Source organism: Trachypithecus francoisi, unplaced genomic scaffold, assembly GCF_009764315.1.
Source record: "Trachypithecus francoisi isolate TF-2019V2 unplaced genomic scaffold, Tfra_2.0 Lachesis_group2, whole genome shotgun sequence".
Lineage (NCBI taxonomy): Eukaryota > Metazoa > Chordata > Mammalia > Primates > Cercopithecidae > Trachypithecus > Trachypithecus francoisi.
The window spans coordinates 66,944,148-66,966,625 of NW_022681465.1; the positions used below are offsets into that span (position 1 = coordinate 66,944,148).

Consider the following 22,478-nt stretch of genomic DNA (forward strand, 5'->3'; position numbering starts at 1 on the left):
ATGTTAATCTCCTTGAGCCTCAATTTCCTCATCTGTAAAATAGGGATTATACTTAAATCTTTTTCAAAGAGTTGTTATGAGAATTAAAGAAAGAAATACTGCAGGTTAGAACAGCTATCTGGAGCGTGCACAATGGTAGCCCCCATTAAGGGATGCTGTTATTAACAATGGGTTAATAACAATTGGACCAGCCTAGCCATGGCAAGCATGTGACAGGGGGTCGTTTGGAGAGGGTGGGGGTAAGCCAAGGAAGGCAGTTATTTTCTCTCCTTAAATGACCACCAGAGCTGAAGAGCCACAGCACTGTGGGGCCAGGCCAGGTGAACGCTAATCATTCATTTCTTGGACAGATTCTGATGGCTCAGCTACTCATTCAGGTGATATATATTGAAAGTTTACTATGTGCTAGGTCCTCGGTAAGTACCGGGAACTACAGGATGGCACAGTTACCCCAACATGGGTACCCTTTATTGGCTGCAGCTCTTCAGCCACAGGATTACTGGGCATAGGGCTTGGTGCTGAGCAGACTACTTTCCTCTTTCATAAGTATTCTGGACCCAGTGTGAGCTTGGGTGTTTAATATGGCGTTAGTATCCACCACTCCTCTGCAAGTGCTGTCCTCAAGGTCACCAGTGAGCTTCTCATGACCAAATCCATTAGCCTTACCTGAGACCATGCTTCCATGCCTCCAAAGCTGTGCCACCCAATGGAACTTTCTGCAATGATGGCTGTGTTCTAGTCTGTGCTGCCCAATATGGTAGCCACTAGCCACATGTGGCGTTGAGCGCTTTAAATATGGCAAGTGTGACTGAAGAGCTGAATTTTAAATTTTAATTGCATTTAAATAGTCACACATGTGGCTAGTGGCTCCTCTGTGAGACAGCACTGCTCTAGAGCATTCAATCTTGTTGTCATCCATCCCTTTCTGGTAACCCTATGCTCTTAGCTTTGGCGACACAGCATTCTTCTGGTTCTCTGTTAGCTCCTCTGTCTCCTCTTACTCCTCTTGCCCACTAAAAATAGCATCCCCTCAAAGTGTCTGTGCTCTGCTCTTCTCCCTCTGCTTTCTGCACTGTCTTTCATGTCTGGCGAGGCAGCCCCTGGTTTCTAACTTGGAGCTGTGTGGAAATGACACCCAGCACGGTCTCTAATCCTCACTCCTCTTTTTGACTTCGGACTAGTGTTTCCACCTTTAGCCTGGTGGTCACTTGGGCATTCTGCAGTCGCCTTGGATTTACCATACCCCTAACTGAAATCATCATTTCCATGTCCTCCTAACCCCCTCCTCCTCCACCTGGCTCTGCTGCTGCTTTACTGATAACCTGTTTTCCTTTTCTCCTTGGCGTCATCTGTGACGTGTCTCCCTCTCTGTTGTCCTTCACTCCCTAACTGTTGTACAGTCTTAAGATTCCTCATGCACAGCACTCTGCCTTTGTTCTCAAGGGCTCTCTTTTTTTGATAATAAAAGTCAAGGCTTATTGTTGAAAATTTACTATATTCAGAAAAATACCAAAAAGAAAAGAAAAGAAAACTTGTGCATAATTGTAACCATCCCGAGAACCATTTTTACCTTTTTTGGTGTGACTTCCCACATATAACCTTCCCTAACCTCTTGCCTGGATTACTGTGGCTGTGAGCGCTTGGTGTCTCCCCCACCCTAATCCACTGCTATTTCCCAAGGCTGATTCTCATCATATCACTCTTCTGTTCTGCTCATAAATCTCCAGAGGCACCCAGTTGTCTACTGCATTAAGTTTGTCCCCACTGATAGGGCTTCATGCCAAGCCGACCTCTGCTTTCCTAATGCTCAACAGCCCTGATATGGGAGATGTTACTGACACACCACAGTTAGAAATGCCCACAAAAGCAGGAAGTCATAGTATCAGTTATGGTTAGAATAGATACCTATTTAGCTTGGCTTAAATTTATTAAGCACTACTATTTCCATCCTTTTTTTCTAGGAAGCAAAACTCCAGGCCAGGCTCGGTGGCTCATGCCTGTAATCCCAACACTTTGGGAGGCTGAGGCAGGTGGATCACTTGAGGTCAGGAGTTCGAAACCAGCCTGGCCAACACAGTGAAACCGTGTCCCTAATAAAAATACAAAATCAACTGGATGTGGTGGCGCATGTCTGTAATCCCAGCTACTTGGGAGGCTGAGGCAGGAGAATTGCTTGAACCCTGGAGGCAAAGGTTGCAGTGGGCTGAGATCATGCCACTGCACTCCCGCCTGGGTGACAGAGAGAGACTGTATCTCAATAAATAAATAAATAAATAAATAAAATAAAAGACAGAAAAAAAAAAAAAGGAAAAAAGGGAAAGAAAAAAAAGGAAAAAAAGAAAAGGAAAAAAAAAAGGAAAAAAACCTCTAAAGCCATTACCTTTTAGATTGTGGTAGACAGATTTATTATACTGGATTTTGCTTCTTTGCAAATTAAAAAAAGTTTTTGTCCATTTGGTTCCCTGAGATAGTTGCAGTTTCTAGTTCTATGTGTATTTTCTAATTACATAGCATACAAGTCTGTAGAGTTAGGCATTTCCCTTCTTAGACCCCTGGAGAAAACTTTTTTTCCAGAACTGAAACTCGCACCCTCTTTGCTTGAGACATCACCTCTACTCAGTCTTGATACTTTGAGTCAATTAAAAATGAATCAATAACTATTTATTGCATGCCTGCAAGCAATGGGCTCCTCCATTGGACAAAGATGTCCTGAGCATTCTTAGAATTTCGGGTCTTCCTGGCGATGGACTTGGCCTCTTAACAAAAGCCACGCTGTATCTTGATGATTGAGCATCCAGCTGGCTTTGACTGCTTGATGGCTCACTGGCCTGAGCATGGGTGTGACTCTGCTCACACTGTTGCCTCCTCAGTGTCTGGGAGGTTTCATGGGAGAGGAGGAAGACTTTGTCAAGTTTTGCTCAGTGGCTTGAAATTTAATCTTGTGCTCAATGAGCACAGATTTAGTTCCTAATGAATTCTGTCCTCAGCTGTGTCTTATTTATCTTTTAACAGCTCCCTGGCACATGTAAGCAATTAATAAATGGTTGCTATTATTAGGATTATGATTATACAGATGCCTCTGCAAACATTTTCTTTGTCTCTGCCTTTTCTTGGGCTCTAGACTAAGTGCCCAGCTGTCTCCTGGCTGTCAGGCACATTTGCACCTTTGCCTGTGCTGTGATGTAGGCTCAGCCAAGCATGCTTTCCACCCTCCTCCCCTCCTATTAAAATCCTGTTCACACAGTTAGGACCCTTCTAATGCCTCTTCCTCACATGCAGCCTTCCCCCAGGTTAGAGCTCATTGCCTCTTCTTCTCTGCTCTGTGTTGTTTCTTGTACACCCCCCCCACCCCGTAGTAAGCTGTGGTCCTACCTGTAATAACTTCAGTTGTTTACGTGTCACACCCTCAGCCTCTCATTGAATGTGGTGGAGACTGTATTTTCAATGCTCACCCTGCCAGTCTCAGGACCTTGTATAGTTCATACATGTTTGTCTGATTCACACTGTCATAGAAATTCCAAAGCCACCAAGTCTTTGTTAAACTTCTTCAGGAAGAGTAGAGCGAGTGCCACAAAGTCCTGGCCATATATCCCAGAGACATTCTCACGGCTTAGCTGTTGGGTTCGAGGCCTCTGCCAAGGATGAGGGGGGGGGCTGGCGCTGGACTCCAGCAGGTGGAGTTCCTTGTATTTTCACAGATCTCCAGGAATCATAATAATGGTTCATAGAAAAATAGCTTATTGTCAAAAGTTAGAGGTCCACCTTGCCTTTTGGGGCCCTGTAAGCCACATGTTTTCTTGAAAATAAAATAACGAGGAGAAAAGTAATTATTCTTACTCACGTAATTTTTTGCTTTTGTAAAAGAGAGACCTATGAAAGACTGGGGTACCCAGCTTCTCACCGCATCAGTTTCCTTATCTGCAAAATAGAGAGGATCATAGTACCCATATCGCGGGGTTTTGTGAGGAGTAATTATTTTTATGCATATAAAGTGCTCAACAAATAGAGCTTTTATTATTATTTTATTTTATTTTTATTATTTTATTATTTATTTTATTATTATTACATATGTGCTTAATAAATGTTAGCAATGTTAATTATTATTATATATATACTTAATAAATGTTAGCAATTATTATATATGTACTTAATAAATGTTAGCAATTTTTATCTCATTACCACTAATGCACTAATGGACATTGTCTAATAAATAATTTCTATGATGTTGCTAGCACTAGAGAGACAGGAATCTTTGAGTTCACCTAAGCTACTGTTCACCCTGAAAAGATTCAAGAAATATCAATAATCTCAAACTTTTTTAACAGCACTTTCTTTTTTTAAAATTATACTTTAAGTTCTGGGATATATGTACAGAACATGCAGGTTTGTTACATTGGTATACACGTGCCATGGTGATTTGCTGCACACATCAACCCATCATCTACATTAGGTATTTCTCCTAATGCTATCCCTCCCCCAGCCCCCCAACCCCTGACAGGCCCTGGAGTGTGATGTTCCCCTCCCTGTGTCCATGTGTTCCCATTGTTCAACTCCCACTTATGAGTAACATCACTAACTGTCTAATAGTTGTGCATATCCATTGTCATGCGTTGCTGTGACCTGCCGTCCCACCCACACATAACATCAGGTTTATTATGCCACACTAGCCACTTGATTCACCTGCACATTTGATCGTAGGTATTAAAAAAGAAGTGTGAATGGCAAGGAATAAAAACTGAATTCTTTCTTTTATAGTGCTGCAATTTTGGGGGTGGGGTAGGGCTGAAAATTGCAGTTACATGGTTATTACAAGGCAATTACCTCAACAGTACTCTTCTTTCTTGCTCACATTTCAAAGGAACACATGTGCAAAGGGCCTTCTTCTCCTTTAATGGTCTTGACGTCGCATCATACCTAAGGGCAGAACTATGACAATACTTCTCTTCCTGGTTGCCAAAAGTAACATGTGGGGGGGCACATCGCAGTTGTAAAGGCAGAATGGCCTCTTTTTGGTGGCTGGCTTGGAATTGCAAATATTTTTATTTCTTTCATAGGAGATGGCTCGTGGAAGAGAGGAGACAAACACGACTTTGAAGCTAAGCAAGCATACTCGTCCCTCCAGACAGTCACTCTACTGAGGACAGTGAAACCTGAGTTTGAGAAGTTTTCCATGGAGGTGAAAAGTTCGGTTGAGAAACAAGGGCTCAATATGGAGGATTACGTAAGTGCCTGATTATGAACCTAGGCCTTCAGCATCCTGAAAACAGTCTTCTAGTTAAATCAGAGATGACAGAGTGTCCCATTCTGAGCCATTCAGAAATTCCTAGGTTCAGGTCTGAATTTCACTGTTGCCTTCTGTGTGTGTGTGTGTGTGTGTGTGTGTGTGTGTGTGTGTTTTCTTTCTGGGTGGTTTTCCTCCTTCCCTCCCAAATATACTCACTATCATCTCTACCCTTCACTTACACTTTTTCAGCTGCTGCACGAAGGACAATTGCTTTTTCGTGGGCACTTGTGGTGGTGCTGGGTAGAATGTCTGTAGACTTCCATTACGTATTTGACTAAGAGGGTTTTGGGGGAGAAGAAGGATGAAGGAGTGCCAAAGGTTTGCGTGCCTCATTTTTCCAAAGCTTGGTGGCATTGGGTATTTGGGGTTTTAGGAGACACTTTCTTTTGGCAGCCTGGCTTAGCGTTCTGGCTAGTCTGCTTGTGGACGGTGTGGTTGCCTCTTTCTGCTGGAAGTTGCTTCCTACTCACATATTGCAGGGCTTCACATTCCATTAGTGCTGTTGTTACTAGTGCATTTCAGGAGTGGACAAGAGTCAGAACCTTAGTTCAGACTGAGGAATAAGCAGAGGGACTCATCTAAAAGCTGGCACCGCAGGCAGCTGACCACACCTCATTTGGCATCATTATTTTGACTGCTTCTGACATGCCTTTGCTGCATGGCCAACACACCACTCCTGTAAATCCTTTCTTAGAGCAGGATGAGTGGTGGGCACCTTGGACTAGTTGAGTAGGTGTGCTGGTCTTCAAAACGAATCACTCTACAGCATGCAAAACTGAAAAGGAGCACCTTCTTCCTCCTCTTCTTTTGTTTTGAGTCAACACTTCGCTCTGTCTCCCAGGCTGGAGTGCAGTGGCGCGATCATGGCTCACTGCAGCCTCAAACTCCTGGGCTAACGCGATCCTCCCTGTTCAGCCTCCTGAGTAGCTGGGACCACAGGTGCACACCATCATGCCAGCTAATTAGGAGCACTTTCTTAATGATAGGCATACGGCCTGGATAGTCCCTGCTCAAACTGGATAATGATCAACTTCATAAGAGATGGCCACTTCCAAACAGGGTTTCTCCTACTTTCTCTACTTGAAGTACCGCAGAGTGCTGGCACTGGCCTCAGAGCTGCCTTCAGAGTCTAGATCTAGCCCTTCTGAGCTGTGTGATCTTGGAAAAATTGCTCTGTTTCCCCGATTCAAATTACTTTTTCCTGCTGGAGGATTTCAGATTATTTACCTGAAGCATTTAGCACTGTCCCTGTCAGAAAGTTAGAATGAAATAAATGGTACCTCTTTTGTACCACTGTTTCAAGATTATACCTGTCTTTATAGGAATTTGTTATGAAATGACATGCAAAGGGTCTTATACACATATTTATTAATGTTTTAAATGTTGCATATACTATACTCACATCATTTAAAATATCTTTTGACTTTTTAGATCAGTGCTGTCTCGTAGTTATACAATGTGAGCCAAAAAAGTGAGCCACATATATAATTTAAAATTTTCTAGTTGACACATTTGAAAAAGTGAAAAAAACAGGCAAAATTAATTTTAATAATATATTCCAATTAACACAATATAAACATAATATTTCAACATTTAATCAATTAAAAATTATTAATGAGATTTTAATGTATTTCTTATACTATGTCTTGGAAATCCAGTGTGATTTTACACTTACAGTGTGCGAAGCCCTTGTTCAAGTGCTCCACATGACATAGCCACACATGACTAGTGGCTACCATATTGGACAGCGTGTTCTGAATTATGAAAGAAGTAGGGTTTCTGCAACAGAGCCTACGTTTAAGGAAACATATGGTAGTGCTGTCATCATCCAAATCCTTTGTCTCAGAAATAAGAAAGAACACAAAAGGTACTGAACTTCCTTCAGTAGTGCTGCCAAATGTAGGCTGGGTCGTTATTGAAAACATCAAACTCTTTTACATATGCCACTGTATATTATTTTACTTTATTAGGTTCATATTAATTTTATGGTTTAAAAACTCAACAATGGTGCCATGTTGTCTGGTTTCCTCTCATTGGGCAAAAGTTGGCATCCCAGCCAGGAGCAGTGGCTGACGTCTGTCATCTCAGCACTTTGGGAGCCTGAGGCAGGCGATTGTTTGAGCTCAGGTGTTGAACACCAGCTTGGGCAATATGGTGAAACCTCATCTCTATAAAAAATACAAAAATCAGCCAGGCATGGTGGCATGCACTTGTAGTCCCAGCTACTTGGGAAGCTGAGGTAGGAGGATCACCTGAACCCAGGGAGGTGGAGGCTGCTGCAGTGAGCCGTGATTGCACCACTGTGCTCCAGCCTGCGTGGCAGAGTAAGACCTTGTCTCAGAGAAAAAGTTGGCATCCCACTACTGGGTAATTCTTCTTGGTTATCTGTGATTCTGTGTTCATAATATTACATCTTATTTTAATGGTAGTCTAAGCAAAATCTCACTGGAAAGGTATACCTACTACAAAGATTTATAGAACATTCCAAACCTAGTAAGAGCACTGTAGAGATTATTTGCAGCCCTAGATTACCATACTGCTTCCCTCTGATAGTAGGACTGTTAAAACTGACTTTATAAATAAATAAAAATTAGAATTTTAAGTAGAAGTTAGAGCTAACTATAACAACTTATTTTAGTTCTGAAGATGTGTCCATCTTTTGTATGTATGTAGGTTTTAGTGGGGCTTTTTTTTTTTTTTTTTTTTTTTTTTTGAGATGAGGCCTCCCTGTGTTGCTCTGGCTGTTCCTGGGCTCAAGTGATCCTCCTGCCTTAGACTCTGGAGTAGGTGGGATTACAGGTGCACACCACCACGCCTGACTGGGTTGGGCTCTTGTAAACACCAGCTGTAGATGTTTATCAAGTTAGGTTAGACAGGTGGTCCTGGTGAGTATCATGGGAAGGAACTATGGGAGCCAAAGAGCCAGCACCTGGTGTGGCTGGGTTCCCAGAGACTAGTCCTTGATCTAATGTGGTGGGAGAGCCTGTAGGAGTCTGGGATCTTCTCTCTAGACTCAGTCTTTTTGCTTCTCTTACTTGTGCTAATGAGTTGTCTCATCTGCTTTCTTAGAACTCCAGTTGATGATACCCATCGTGAGCTCTTCGTTCTCTGCTATCCATCTCGAATTCAGTGATTCTGGTGGACTCTCATTTGTTCTAAAATTTACCATGCATTTCCAAAGAATCACATAATCTAGGAATAGTGGCAGTTTTGTTTCTTTTAAATTCTTCTACTTTTAAGTATGTTTAATTGAAAGTGTACTTAAGAAGCTGGGCACAGTGGTACATGCCTGTATTCCTAGGTACTTGGGAAGCTGAGGTGGGAGGATCGCTTGAGTCCAGGAGTTGGAGCCCAGACTGGGTAACATATCAAAACCTCACCTCTAAAAAGATAAGTAAATAAAGTAATTTTTTAAAAGTATAATTAAGAGTGTGTATACTTAATTCAAGTAGTAAGTATATTGAATTAAAATTAAGTATAATTAATGAAATTAAAACTTCAAATGGCCTTGGGTGGGATCCCAATACATGTTAAATATAAGCAGTGATAGTGGGCATCTTAACTTTAATGTAAAGAGCATATGACAGAATTCATATCTGTTCACATCACCACTTAAGCATGATGTTTGCTGTGGAGTTTGGGGGACACTCTTTATTAGACTGGCAATTTCCTTTTCTCTCTTGTTAGTGAAGTTTTTTTCTTTGGCAGAATGATTCCTTGTAATACGATAACTGAAACAAAAATAGCACATCAAGCATCAAGGTTTGTATAATGTAGGTTAAGGAAAATATTTGGACATAGGTTTTTTACTTTAGGTGTTACATGTCGTATGATGCCACTGACTCTATTTCATATATGTTAGTATTGCATTCATCATATTACCATGTTGTCAGCATCCTTAAAAAGGTTATGATCTTCTGAAAATGAAAAATTTGAAACTTTAAAATATTTACAGACTATACTAAAGCATTGGGAGAATAGAGTAGCAATGACGGTTTTAGTAAAATTAATGTTCCATATTTTTAACTTATCAAATTTTGATGGATTAATGCCATTTTGTTTTGGTAAAATTGATCTCTTCTCTCCTCTATCCATCTCTTGCCCTCTCTCTTTTTAATTGACTTTTTAGTAGAGATAATTGCACATTTACATGCAGTTTTAAGATGCAATACAGAGAGATTCCTTGTATACATTTCTCAGTTTCCTGCAATGGTAACGCTTTGGAAAATTATAAGATCACAACTAGGATATTGACACGGATACAATGCAATTATTATGCTCAGATTTCCCAGTTTTACCTATACTCTTTGTGTGTGTGTGTGTATGTGTATGTATTAAGTTCTATGCAATTTTATTCTGTGTAGATCTGAGTGTATGAATTTTATCAAATGTGTATTCTTACACATATTGTGATACTCAGTGTTTCTTTATTCTGTTAAAAAGTTGCGATGTGAGTTGCATTAGTAGATGTTTCTGATTGTAACCATTTATGCACTCCTAGAATAACCTAGGACCATCTCAGCTTCAAGACTGAGTTGTTCTATTTCCCAGTTCACATTTTGGAGAATATACTTATGGTTGAACCTACACATGCCTGCCTAGCTGGAGATTTTCAGGCCGGGTTGTCTCAAATGCTATTAGCAGCCTGTAAATTAGCTTCCCTGAGTCCAGTGTTCACTCTAGTTTCCCTCAGCTTGGGTGGTACATGTAAGTGGTGTGACAGAAAATACGGTTGTTTAGGGCTAGTCTATCACTGGGGCTGTAAGTGTTGCATATATTACAATTGTCTAGTCATTAGTACATGTATCTTATGATAGTGTCCCCACTATTCCTATGGGTAATATAATATTTTAAAAAAAGCATTTGTCCTTTTACTAGTGAACCAAGGGGAAATCTATTCCATTCTGATGCATTGTTTTTTGTTTGTTTGGTTTTTTTTTTTGTTTTTTTTGAGACAGAATCTCACTCTGTCGCCAGGCTGGAATGCAGGGGCACAATCCTGGCTCACTGTAACCTTTGCCTCCTGGGTTCAAGTGATTCTCCTGCCTCAGCCTCCCAAGTAGTTGAGATTGCGGGCACATGCCACCACACCCGGCTACTTTTGTATTTTTAGTAGAGATGGGGTTTCACTATGGTGGTCTATATGGTCTTGATCTCTTGACCTTGTGATCTGTCCGCCTCAGCCTCCCAAAGTGCTGGGATTACAGGCATGAGCCCTCTCGCCTGGCCTGCATCATGTTTTAATGAGGCCCAGTGGCCACCACTGGAGGCAGTGCAGCCCAGTGGTTAAATATGCAGGCTTGGGATTTCATAGACCTGGCTGCCTCTTACAATTCTTATCTTGGGCACCTTTCTGAGACGTAGTTCATTAGTTTACTGGCTATCAAATGGGAAGCACAATTTTTAACTGACAAAGTTGTTCAAATAACTCAAGAATTATATAAAAATAATATAATATTCACCACAATGCCAGGCATTCATTGGATGATAAGCATTCATGGGTGCTTGCCAATGATGAATACTAACCATGACGAATACGTGGTAAGCATTCATCGGATGGTAGCTATCATTTCTCTTACTTTTGTTTCTCGTATTCCAGGCTGATCTATACGACACTCTTGTGTGCCTACTGCATGCAGTACTCTTACTCATCCTTCAGATTGTAACTCAAACACCACTTCCTCAGGACAGTCTTTCCTGACACCCCAGACTATGTCATGGTGCTCGGTTCCTTTCCATCACAGCACACCCCTTGGGTTGTAATTACACACTGATGTATGGGATTTTCTGATTACCCTTTGTCTCTTCTACTGTAAACTCTTCGAAAGCAAGAACTACTCTTGTTTCTGCCCACTCTTGCATTCTCTTACTGTGTACATGGCACATAGGAAGTGGCCAAAGTACCTATTATTATTGTTATTATGGCTATTCTTTTTGTTGTTATTGAATAGAAAGGACATAAAATCAAACCCATTTCCTCTACAGAGGCGGAAACGGAGGCTGAGAAAGGTGGGGTGGCCTTTCCAAATGTAACTAGCATATTGCAGTCAGTACAGTGATGTTGGCTGGTGGTGGAGTCCTATGCTTAGACCTTATTGGGTACACAAAGCCAAGTATTCAGTTTCTCTTATACCATGGGAGATAGTGTGGGGATAGTAATGGGGTTTCACAGTGGGGGTTCTGAGGACCATCTGGAGGTCACCTGAAATCTAAAGTGAGAAGTAAAGCCCTACTGCAGAGGTTCTCAAGTGTCAGTGGGGCTCTAAGTATGACTCAGACAAATTTTTGCCAAGTACCTGCCTGGCCTTCTCTGGTGGTTTCTGTTGAGTTGCCCATACGTGCAGTGGCCCTCACTCAAGGGCGTCTTAATGGTGGTGGTTGGCCTCTGCCCACGAACAGTTCCAATTCCAGAGCACTGGTATTTGGTTTTAGAATGCACTGTGTGGTGGCCAAGCCAAGATTAGTTGCATCCCTTGACTCCTGCCTGGGTCAGTGACTTTCTTTTTCCACTACATCAGTCTGACCCTTTTAACAACAATGTACCCCATAAGGGGGCAAACCCATGACCTGAAGATTATGTGTCTCAGGCTCTGCAAGTGAGCCTGGCAGCAACACAGGCTGAAGTATTTCCTTCCTTTCCCTGCACCCCACCTGCCCAAATACACACATGTAAGATACTGGTTTCTCTCTCCTCTTTCAGACTCTTGGCAAAGTCTGGCTAGGACTTCATCTCCTCTTCATTCCTCAGTGACCTAGTTTTCCTATTTTTTTCTGAACTGTAGACCATCATTCCTTTGATCATAAGATGCTGTTTACTGAGTGCTCTAGAAGTATGGATGTGAGCCTGATCCTGGAAAATGAGTGGTCCCGTCTCGGGTGGGATCCTCACCCCCTAAAAATACTTGAGCAGGTGTATAAATATCCATGGCTGTGAGCTCTGGGGGCCCACCAGAGCTGCATTCCTATGCCAGCATGCACATAAAAACAACATATACCTTAGTGTAAAGCACTCTGACACGCTGGTGATAATCACAGGAGTCTGGACAGTTTATTTTGTAGCAGATCGAATGTGGCACATATGTGAAAAAATCCATGTTTCTAGAGAATCAAAATTAAACAATGAGTTCATTTTGCTCTTTAGTAAGAGATACCTTTCAAATTCATTCATGTTTTCATGAGCTCGTTAGGTAGATGAGGGTTTCTTGACCTAGGGTGTGTTAATTCTTTATAATTATGTACAAAATGTTGTGTGTAAGTGCACATGTGTATACTTTTGGAGAGAAGGGTCAGCACCCATCATCTGATTCTTAATGGGGGTCAGTGTAGCAAAAAGTAGAAAATCACTGAACTAGACCATGGCTTGTCAATATTCCATTCACCCAGTTACTGTCTTGAGCCGTGTTTATTCACATGGATAGGGTACTACAACATTGTGTATGTCAGGTTGCACTGAAAAATCACTCCCTTGGAAGAAACTAAAGAAGGACCTGAATGCTCAACTGCTACCTTATCTTACATGATAAAAGCCATGAGTTTTATTTCTGAGATGAAAGACATACTCATTGATTCATTCTGTACCAGGGAGACAGTTCAGTCTTTTCGATTCCCAGTGTTTTTGCATTATGCTTTTAAGAGTAGACTTAAATTTGTCCCTGCTACTATTTCCCATGTTAGACTGAGTCAGTGTTGGAGACACATTTTCCTCTCAGTCAGCTTATTTGGCTTTTCTGGCCTGTAAATTCCCCTTTTGGCTTGACCCACTCTCCTGATTGTGTTTGGCACTTTTGAGACCCATTTGCTGCCTGGCCCTTTAAAAGTTGGTTCTGTCTTTGGGTGAAGTTCACACTCCTTCCCTCATATTGTTGTTGTTTAAGTCAAAATAATACACAACTTTCTAGATTGAAAGGGCCCAATATAATGAATTGAAGAAAAGCCCACAATGAATTAAAAATACATTCATAGTACTAAAGAGTTATAGATAAACATGAATCTTCTTTTCTGCCCTTCTCTACTTCTAACTCCCATTTCCCTAGAGACAATCATCATTAATGTTTTATCTGTTTTTCTGCTGTTTCTCTCCATATTTCTAAAATTGATTATTTATATTGCTGTTTTGGATAGTAAAAATTTTGATATTATCTCTTGACTTCCTAAAGTGGAAAAGGATTTAGCTAGCTCTTTTATGTACTCTTTCTCTGCCAGTTCTTTCTTTTCCTTCTACCTTCCCAATATTTTATAACATAGTTTCTGGTGAAAAATACATTCATAAAATAAAATGTGAAGAAATGCTAAAAAAATCAGAACTTTTATTATTATTACCATATAAATACTTATAGTAGAACCATATAGTATTTTATAGTTACATACCCTTTCCAGTACAGCTTTTTGTTTTCTCTGACCTTACTAATTGCCTTAGTTTTTTTATTTGCTTCTGTGTCTGTGTAGTTCTTACTGTTTCATTTTCACTCTCTCAGCCAAACATTTTAGATAATGTTAATTTTTTAAAGCCTTTATCATCCTACTCTAATCTAGAATAATTTATTTCTCCAATACCACCTGGAAATGTCCTACAGTTCTCTTATATTATAGCTCTTTTCTTGGGTATCATATCTCCTTCTTTCTTAAATTTCCCATTATTTTTGAAGAAGAAAGGAGGCATGCATCAAAAAAAAAAAAAATATATATATATATATATATATTTTTTTTTTTTTGAGATGGGGTCTCACTCGGTCACCCAGACTGGAGCAGTGGTGCCATCTCAGCTCACTGCAACCTCCACCTCCGGCACTTAATAGATCCTCACACCTCAACCTTCTGTGTAGCTAGGACTATAGGTGTGCTTCCATGCCCGGTTAATTTTTGTATTTTTAGTAGAGACAGGGTTTCATCATGTTGCCTGAGCTGGTCTCAAATTCCTGGGCTCAAGCAATCCTCCCACCTTGGCCTCCCAAAGTTCTGGGATTACAGGTATGAGCCATCATGCCTGGAAGGAAAATCTTTTGAGACTTTAAGTATCAGAAAACATTTTGTTTTAGTCTTACATTTAATTGACAGTTTAGCTGGGTATAAAATTTTCTTTGAATATTAATTTCCCTCAAAATTTTGATGCTGTTACTCTACTGTTCTGTGGCTGTTAGTGTTATCATTCTGATTATTTATCTTTTTCATGCTTTCTTTTTCTCCAGCTCTAGAAGCTTTTAGTATTTTCTCTTTATTGTTGATGGTATCAGTAAGGATCTAGTCAGGAAAATAGAGCCTATGCCAGGTGATTCAACAAGCATTTAATACGAGGAATTACCTTTAAGGTGTAGAAAGAGCTGAGATACCAAATGGAGGAATAAGGCAAGCCAGAGATTAGCAACAGCAGAAAGCCATTACCACCTGTAGAGCTGGAAGGACCAAGGAAGAGCTAGTTTTCCCAAGACTCCAAAGTTAGGGTTGCCTTTGGGAGATAAAAGGATAGAGTAAATGCAGCTTCTTCTAAAGATGCTGCCCAAGGCAAAGGGAAAGTGGGAGAAATATCCTGGCTTTTTTCTTCTTTCTGGTAGGACCAGAAAGAAGTGCTTCTTCTTGGCTGAACCAACTAGATGTCAGCTGACAGGGAAAGGGACCTGGAGTAGTTATTTTCATATGATATAGGGCACAGCAAAGCAGATGAAGGGAGGGGAATGAATTGGAGGGGAATGAAATAGGCAGACAACTGGATTCACTGGTTTTCTGAAATTTCACAATAATATGAGCGTTTTTACATCCTTGTTATGAGCACTTTTTGCTTGCCTTTTCTGGAACTTTAAAATGGGATGTTGGCTCTTCTCAGTTGATTCTCTAATTTTCTCTCCTATTTTCCAACTCTTCTTTTTTCTTTTACTTTCTGAGAAATTGACTCAACTTTACCTTCCAGCTTATTTATTGAATTTTTAATTTTTGCCATCATATTTTTAATTTTCAAGAGCTCTCTCTTGTTTTCTGTGCCCCCTCCTTTTAAAAGATAGCACCTTGACTTGTTTCTTGTATGCAATAGTTTATCTTTCTGAGTGCATGCTTTCATCAGTTGTAGAATACAATTTAAAAAATATTTTAACTTATCCAAAGTTGAGATTCATTTTACAATTGGTGGACTGTCATAATTTAATAAGTAGAATTTTTTCTTTCTAAGGGCAACTTAGAAAAAAAGGTGCTTCTTACAATTGCAGGTATATTACATTTGTTGAGATGAGGTTTTTTCCTCTGACAACTAAATCAGAAGAAAAAAAGAGATAAGTGTTTTGAAAAAATTTTCTTTTACTTTCTGCATAGTGTATGCCTTTCAAGTTCATTTTTTTCTGTTAATTTTGATCTCTTTCTCTTATAAACCTTTCTTAAACTTTTGGTAATCCTTAGCTCTCTATTTATATTTAAGGGTGAACCACTATGGAGCTTTCCTGGAAAGCTCTATGTGTATGAGTGGAACTTGTTATAGTGGTGAACTTTACGATAGGGTAACAATATATCAAGCTTGTTATTCAAAGGATTATCCCAAATATGAATATCTGGAAGTTAGTTACTTACCTTAGGTTGGTCAGTTTTACTACAAAATTCTCCTCCAAATTCCTTCTTGAGGGTCATAAGACTGCCCTATATTCTGGGGGCCCAGGGAGTGAGAGTCTTACCTTTAGGACAGCAGACTTATTACTTAAACCCAATTTTCAATTTTATGCTTCACCCAGTCTTCAGTTGTGCCTGGTACCTTCCTGTTCAGATCTTCTTTGCTTCAACATCTTCAGACAATAAAACTAATGCCTTTTGCCTAAATGGGATGGGGCACTTTCTTCTCTGTATAAGGTTAGGGAGGAGATCCGACTCAATTTAAGGTTGAAAAATGGAATATTTACATAAAAATAATTATGAGAGCTCCTATACAGACTTTCAACTAGTCTTGCTATTTTCAGTGCCACTGCATCCTCCACTCCAGAGGTAGCAGTGACTCCAGTTCTAGAGCCTCTGAACTGGAATGGCTTTGCTTCTTGTTAGAGTTCCCTGCCACCCTCCTGTGTACACTTTGGTTGTAGTTTTTCAGTTCTATTGAGTCAGTTACTTTTCCCATCTTCCAGCATTTTGTTGATATTTCTTTTCTTTTTTTTTGAGATGGCGTTTTGCTCTGTCACCCAGGCTGGAGTGCAGTGGCACGATCTTAGCTCACTGCCACCTCTGCCTCCCAGATTCAGCAATTCTCCTGCTTCAGCCTCCCGTGTAGCTGGGACTATGGGTGCCGTCTAGCACGCATGACTAATTTTTGTATTTTTAGTAGAGACAGGGTTTTACCATGTTGGTCAGGCTTGTCTCAAACTCCCAACCTCAGGTGATCCACCCACCTCAGCCTCCCACAGTGCTGGGATTACAGGCGTGAGCCGCTGTGCCCAGCTTGTTGATATATCTTATCTGCTATTTCCTTTCTGTACTCTTTAGACTTGTAGGTTTATGCCTTAAAACATTTATTTATTTCATTTTGGTGGGGATTTTAGAAGGAATCTGTGTTTATATGGCTGTGATTTACGTGAAGTCTCTTCTGTATTGTTGACTTTCCATACCATGCAAGTGTTCAAAGATGGTGGTGCCATTTTTTGTGGGGTGGAGGTGGGGTGGGGAATAATCTTACCAAAGCAGGGGTAAGAGAGACAGGATGTGTTTGAGGGAATGAGTGAACACATGTTTTGGTCCGAAATGCCCTAGCTCCTTTAGAAATTCCCATTTGGTTATAGTTTCCTTCTAAGGACCGCTTGTCTTCATTTACTAGCTCAGTACATTCTTTTACCCTTGTGGACATACCTGACTTCTGTGATTCTTTAAAAGCAACTACAGACAAGCAAAATACATGAACAATAATGCATACCAATTGCTTTGCCAGGTAACAACAAAAACTCCTGCGGGTTTGTCATCTTGGTGTATGAAGACTGCTGATTTTACTTTATGTCTGGAGCTGTTTCCTCTAACATAGCTCTCTGTTGGCTTTTAAAAATGAGTCTTTTGTACATGGACAGGAACATCATCTAGGGATCCTGTTCCCAGTGTAAGGAGACTTTTTAGGTTTTTACGTAGATTTTAAAAAATTGAGCTGATTCAATTTTAAGGTGAAGAAAAGGGGTATTTACATAAAAATAATTGGAGATATTTGTGTCCTGGCAGGTTATTTGTAGTTTATCACAGTGTAATGTAGCAATTTTATACCCTTTCTAGAATCTGTTAGAACTCTTTTGTTGTAAAATAAGACAGAAAAAAGGTGAAAAATATTTGAGGATATAAACTTGTTGAAAGGGCCCCAGTGGCCTTCCATTGTACCTTAGAGATTCTGAAATGAATCCACCCTGTAGTAATCATTGTTGCAGACAGCATCCTTCTAGTGCCAAAGGAGGGAGGGCAGGGTCCTGATTGTGGCCAACCGCAGTGGACTTGGGCCGAGAAAGCCCTTGGCTAGGTCCCTCGTCTTCCTGGTGCTTCCTCTGTTGTGCAGCGAGAGATTCGGACCCCCACCACAAGGGGCCTTCCCATTCCCAGGATTTTGTTATTACATACAGGCAAACAGTGTTTTTCTAATAGTCTTAATTTAGAGACTGAGTTTCATTGTTGTTATCTGGGTATGGAATTTACTTAGCCCTTATTGACAAATCAGAGTCCCAATAATCACAGTCACCACTTCTCACCTCCCATCTGAGGAGAATGTTTTTACAATTAAGCATTCTGCTGCTTGTAACACTACATCAGAAACATCTCTTGGAAATTTTCATTACTCCAGCTTTAAAATACAAAGGGTCAGCTTTTCTTCAGCTCTAAACTGTCACCGTTCTATGGTGTGTAACTGTTTCTCAATGCAAAACCTACTGTTGTATACACAAATTAAGTAATTGCAATGTTCTGTGTCCAATATGTGTTTGCAAAGATACAGTTGTGTAGTTACCCAAACATAAAATTAGAGCCTAGTTTTTAAAAGTGGGTCAGAATTTCTCCAATGAATTTCAGAGATTGGATTTTGTTTTGTTTTGTTTTGTTTCATTAAAGTTGTGTTAGTTATAAAGAACATGTAAAGTACATTTTAAATAAAATAATGTTGCATCCTTAATACTTTGGCTTTCACATTCAGTTTTATACTTCTTAATGTGACCTCTGTTCTTGTTTTAGGGGTAGAATTTGGTAAATGCTGTTTTTATTTCTAACCAGGTGTTCTGAGCAGGGCGTGATTTTATAACCTTGGATATTTGCCCATTTGAGGTTAGCAGGCCACCCGTAGCTTGTTTTTTCTCCTCATTTAGAAGTGAAAATTTAACTAATTAAACAAATACCCCAGTAGTAACCAGCACAACAGTATTGATAGGAAGGTGGGATGTGTGTTTGGGCGTTCCCTCTCTCCCAGGTCTTCCTCTGACACTCAAATATGAAACAAGAGGTTGAGGAGCAGGTGGTTTATCTAGCCAAGGTGTTTGAAAGGGACTGGTTTTGATAAGTAATTGTTTAGAATAGCCCAGACGTCACATGTTGGAAAGTCTAAAATGTTGGAAAACAATGCTCTAATTTCCTTAAATGAGGAAGAAGTGTCAGCATTAAAGCTGTTTAAACCAACTTGGGGCCGAGCACGGTGGCTCACACCTGTAATCCCAGCACTTTGGGAGACTGAGCCGGGTGGATCACCTGAGGTTGGGAGTTCAAGACCAGCCTGGCCAACATAGTGAAACCCCATCTCTACTAAAAATACACAAAAGTTAGCTGGGTGTGGTGGTGGGCGCCTGTAATTCCAGCTACTTGGGAGGCTGAGGCAGGAGAATCACTTGAACCCAGGAGGTGGAGGTTGCAGTGAGCCAAGATCATGCCACTGCAATCCAACCCGGGTAATGAGAGTGAGACTCAGTCTCCAAAAAACAAAAACAAAAAACCGACTTGGATTTTGATACAAGTTTTGCACAGAAGCAGCATGGGAGGTGACATTATTTGAAAAGTTATCAGATCATCAGTCAAATCTTGGCCAGACACTTCCTGCCCTCTTGTCTTGTACAATATCATTTAATTGGAATTGTATACTCCTACACAAAAAATTTTAAGCTAATGGGAGAAGCTAATGGGAGAAAATAAAATGAAGCCGTATTCGCCCTGCTTCCAGCGAGACTGCAAGGCTGAGCTGCATCTGCATAGAAGGAGGCTTTCCCCTCCCCTCCTTCACCCTCACCCCCTTTCTTTCAAGTCAGCCAGGGAGTAATTTGTCCATATATAAAAGTCCTTTCAGGCACTGGAGGGCTTTACTAATTGTATTTGAGAGAATAAAGGTAAACCACAAGTTGGGCTTTTAACAACAGAAAAATAATGAGTTCGCATGGCAACATGTTTAATAAGATTAGTTTTATTAGGAAAATGTAATCAAGTGGACTGAGGTCTTGCAGGAGGAATGGCTGATAAAAAGCCATTCATTTTCTTTAGCTAAAGAACTATCAGTTGGTGTTCAGAACACATTTAAATAAACAGGTATTAAAATCTAAAAAATATATGTTCCTCCCATTTTCTTGGACTAAAAGAGAAACTTGTTTATTCCGCTAACATTTAATTAACTTTAGTTGTGCTAAATTAGAATATTTGAAAAACTTGGGAATCTCCTGATTAGAGTGCTTTTTGTTTGATTGCAAATAAGTATTTGCTTGCAATTGGCACATATTGGCAGGTGTGGATTTATTCATTTCAAAAATACCATTGAAGTGGCACAATCTGAAAATATGAAGAGCCACAATACCTGTGAAAAAGGTCTTTTCCAAGCAATGAGCTTCATTTTGCCCTTCTGAAAGATAGTCACTGTTTTTTTTTCCATTATATGTGGTGATGTAGTTAATTTCAGTTAGAAAGATGTTTGGCGCTAATGGTGACAATACACTTAAATATGCGTGACTAAAATAGCAATTCAGTGTGGGAATATGTTTCATAATTGAAATGCTATGCTATTTTCTTTTTTTTTCCTGTATGAAGGAGAAGGGCACTTTAGTTAATTTGGCCAACTTCTTCACAATTGAAACACAATTTCAATTATTGTTAGAATAGTCCAATCACTTAAAATATGGACTATAGACATATGACCAGTTCAGCCTGTAGAAAGAACATGTATCAGCTCCAGCAGTTACACCCGTCAGTGTAACTGAAGGAGTCTGAGGCAAATCTGTAGAGGATAAAACTCAGATTTCCTTTTTATTTCCTGTCTTTCTTACCCCTTTCAATGCCTCTGAGCACCTCAGGGTCTCAGCATCCTTTTTTTTTTTTTTAACTTGGTGAGGAACTCTTACATTAGAGGCTCAGTAGATTAGCTTTACCAGGACATTGCATTTAAAGGAGGAACCTGGAAAAGGAAGGCTTAAAGTGAACAAATTTAAAGGTGATATTTTGCTGTCAGCACAGGAGATGAGAGTGTCCCTCAAATGCCAGGATTTACTCCTTTGATAAGAGAGCCCTGCTCATGAGACATGTCTTCAGTCAGACCACCTGATGGCCACATTCACAGCTGAAACTCCCTTGCATGAAGTTTTGCATTGCACTAGTAAAGCAGAAGCAAAATTACTCTGCATTTTAGATCATTTGACAGCACCCAGGAAAGCATGCCCATGTAGTCAGCCTTCCAGCTTGCAAGAAGAGAGACTGACAGGCCACTGCCAGCTTCCTTGGCCATGGTACTAACCAAGGACTCTGGTGTTTGATGCTGACAGCAGCCAGAGATTTTTAAAGTCTTAGGGCAGTGTTCTGGTTCATAAGGTCTGGCCACTGATGCTGCTATCCATGTGGGTAGATGTGGTGGAGGAGCCCAAGGTAGTGGTTCGATAAATACTAATTGATGGGCTTTAAAATAATCGATGACCCAAGGGCATGCCAGCTCGTGTGCCAGAGACTTTAATTTGTTAAATGAAGTAAACCACACTGAGTTGCTCTTGGAAGTTATGAAAAATGATTGTAAAGGGTTTTTTTTTTTTTCCTTTTTTAAGCTCAAGCACTTTGAGTGATAGTATCCAAAGAAAACAGCCCAGCAGCCGAGTGCAGAACCTCCCTGTGGCCCTGCAAGCAGTGTGTATGTAGTAACAGTTTTAAGTGGTATCCTTTCTGGGGTCCAGCCAATTGTTAACAGAGAGGAACTAGAATAATATATTGCTGGGGATTCAGCCCTCTTACTGATTATAACATTTCAAAGGAGCTCAAGCTGCAGGAAATTAGTTTGGATTAGTATTTATCTTCTGATTTTTTTTTCTCCTCTGGAAAAAAAAACTTGTTTCTTCTATAAAGATCTTTAAAAATCTTGCCCCACAGACCGTGATTTGGAGGTGGAGAGGCGGGGTGCACAGAGGATTATGTTTTGTATAATAAACAATATGACTATTGGCCTGAATTTGAAGACCTTTATTAATTATTTCTTCTACCCAGATATCTCTATGTGGGATAATTACTAAATCACTGGTGTTGGACAGCTGTGTTTCTACCCTGTCTTAAAGATCTTAAAGAGATTTAATTTCTTTGTTAGTCAACAATTCTGTGTGAGATTGACATACCCGTTTTCCCACTGTTGCCACACATACTACATTCATTTCGATCTTAGGTTATTTTTCCTTTTCTGCGCTCAGTGGTGACATATATTTATGGTAACTGTATGTTCAAGAATTCCTTGGATGAAACAGATTTCAGATGCGGTTTATTTGACCTCTCAGTGCACATATATTTTTGCTAAACACTTGACTCTCCCTATCAGCACGCATATAGTTAAGCCTGAAGATGGTTGGTGATTGAACCCATATACGCACCCTCCAGCGCTCACTGAGCTCCTCCTCTGGGTAAGGTATTGTACTACGTGCTGTGAGGACAATTCAGCACCTGTGTTAGGGGCCCCTGGTGGGTCAAAATTGATGAGTAGAGATGAACCTCTTAAGTGAGGCAAATACAGGAAATCCAGGCTTAGAATTAGAGATGCATTAGACACATTTAAGGAATAATGAAATAACCCCACCTGAATGGAGGGATTTCTTACAGGAGCGGTTTGGAAAGATCTGTGTCTTTTTGAAATTTGTTCCTTCCTTGACTGCCAAAACACCGTCATCTCTAAGTTCTCTACCTACATTGCTGCATCCTTCTTAGTCTTCTTTGATGACACCTGTTTTTTACTTACTCCATGAATACTGATGTTTCCCAAGCTTTTTCCCCTGGCCCTTTTCTC

At 40.3% G+C, this 22,478-nt stretch overlaps 1 protein-coding gene across 5 annotated transcripts in view; it reads left to right on the plus strand.

Moving 5' to 3' along the window:
• The window catches only part of NPR3 (natriuretic peptide receptor 3), an 84,084-nt gene that overhangs the window by 22,973 nt on the left and 38,633 nt on the right, over positions 1–22,478 (plus strand). For all 5 annotated transcript variants that reach the window (XM_033179298.1, XM_033179296.1, XM_033179297.1 and 2 more), the window contains exon 3: positions 5,055–5,221. In XM_033179298.1, coding sequence (XP_033035189.1) covers positions 5,055–5,221 — 167 coding nt within the window. The remainder of the gene's footprint in view (positions 1–5,054; positions 5,222–22,478) is intronic.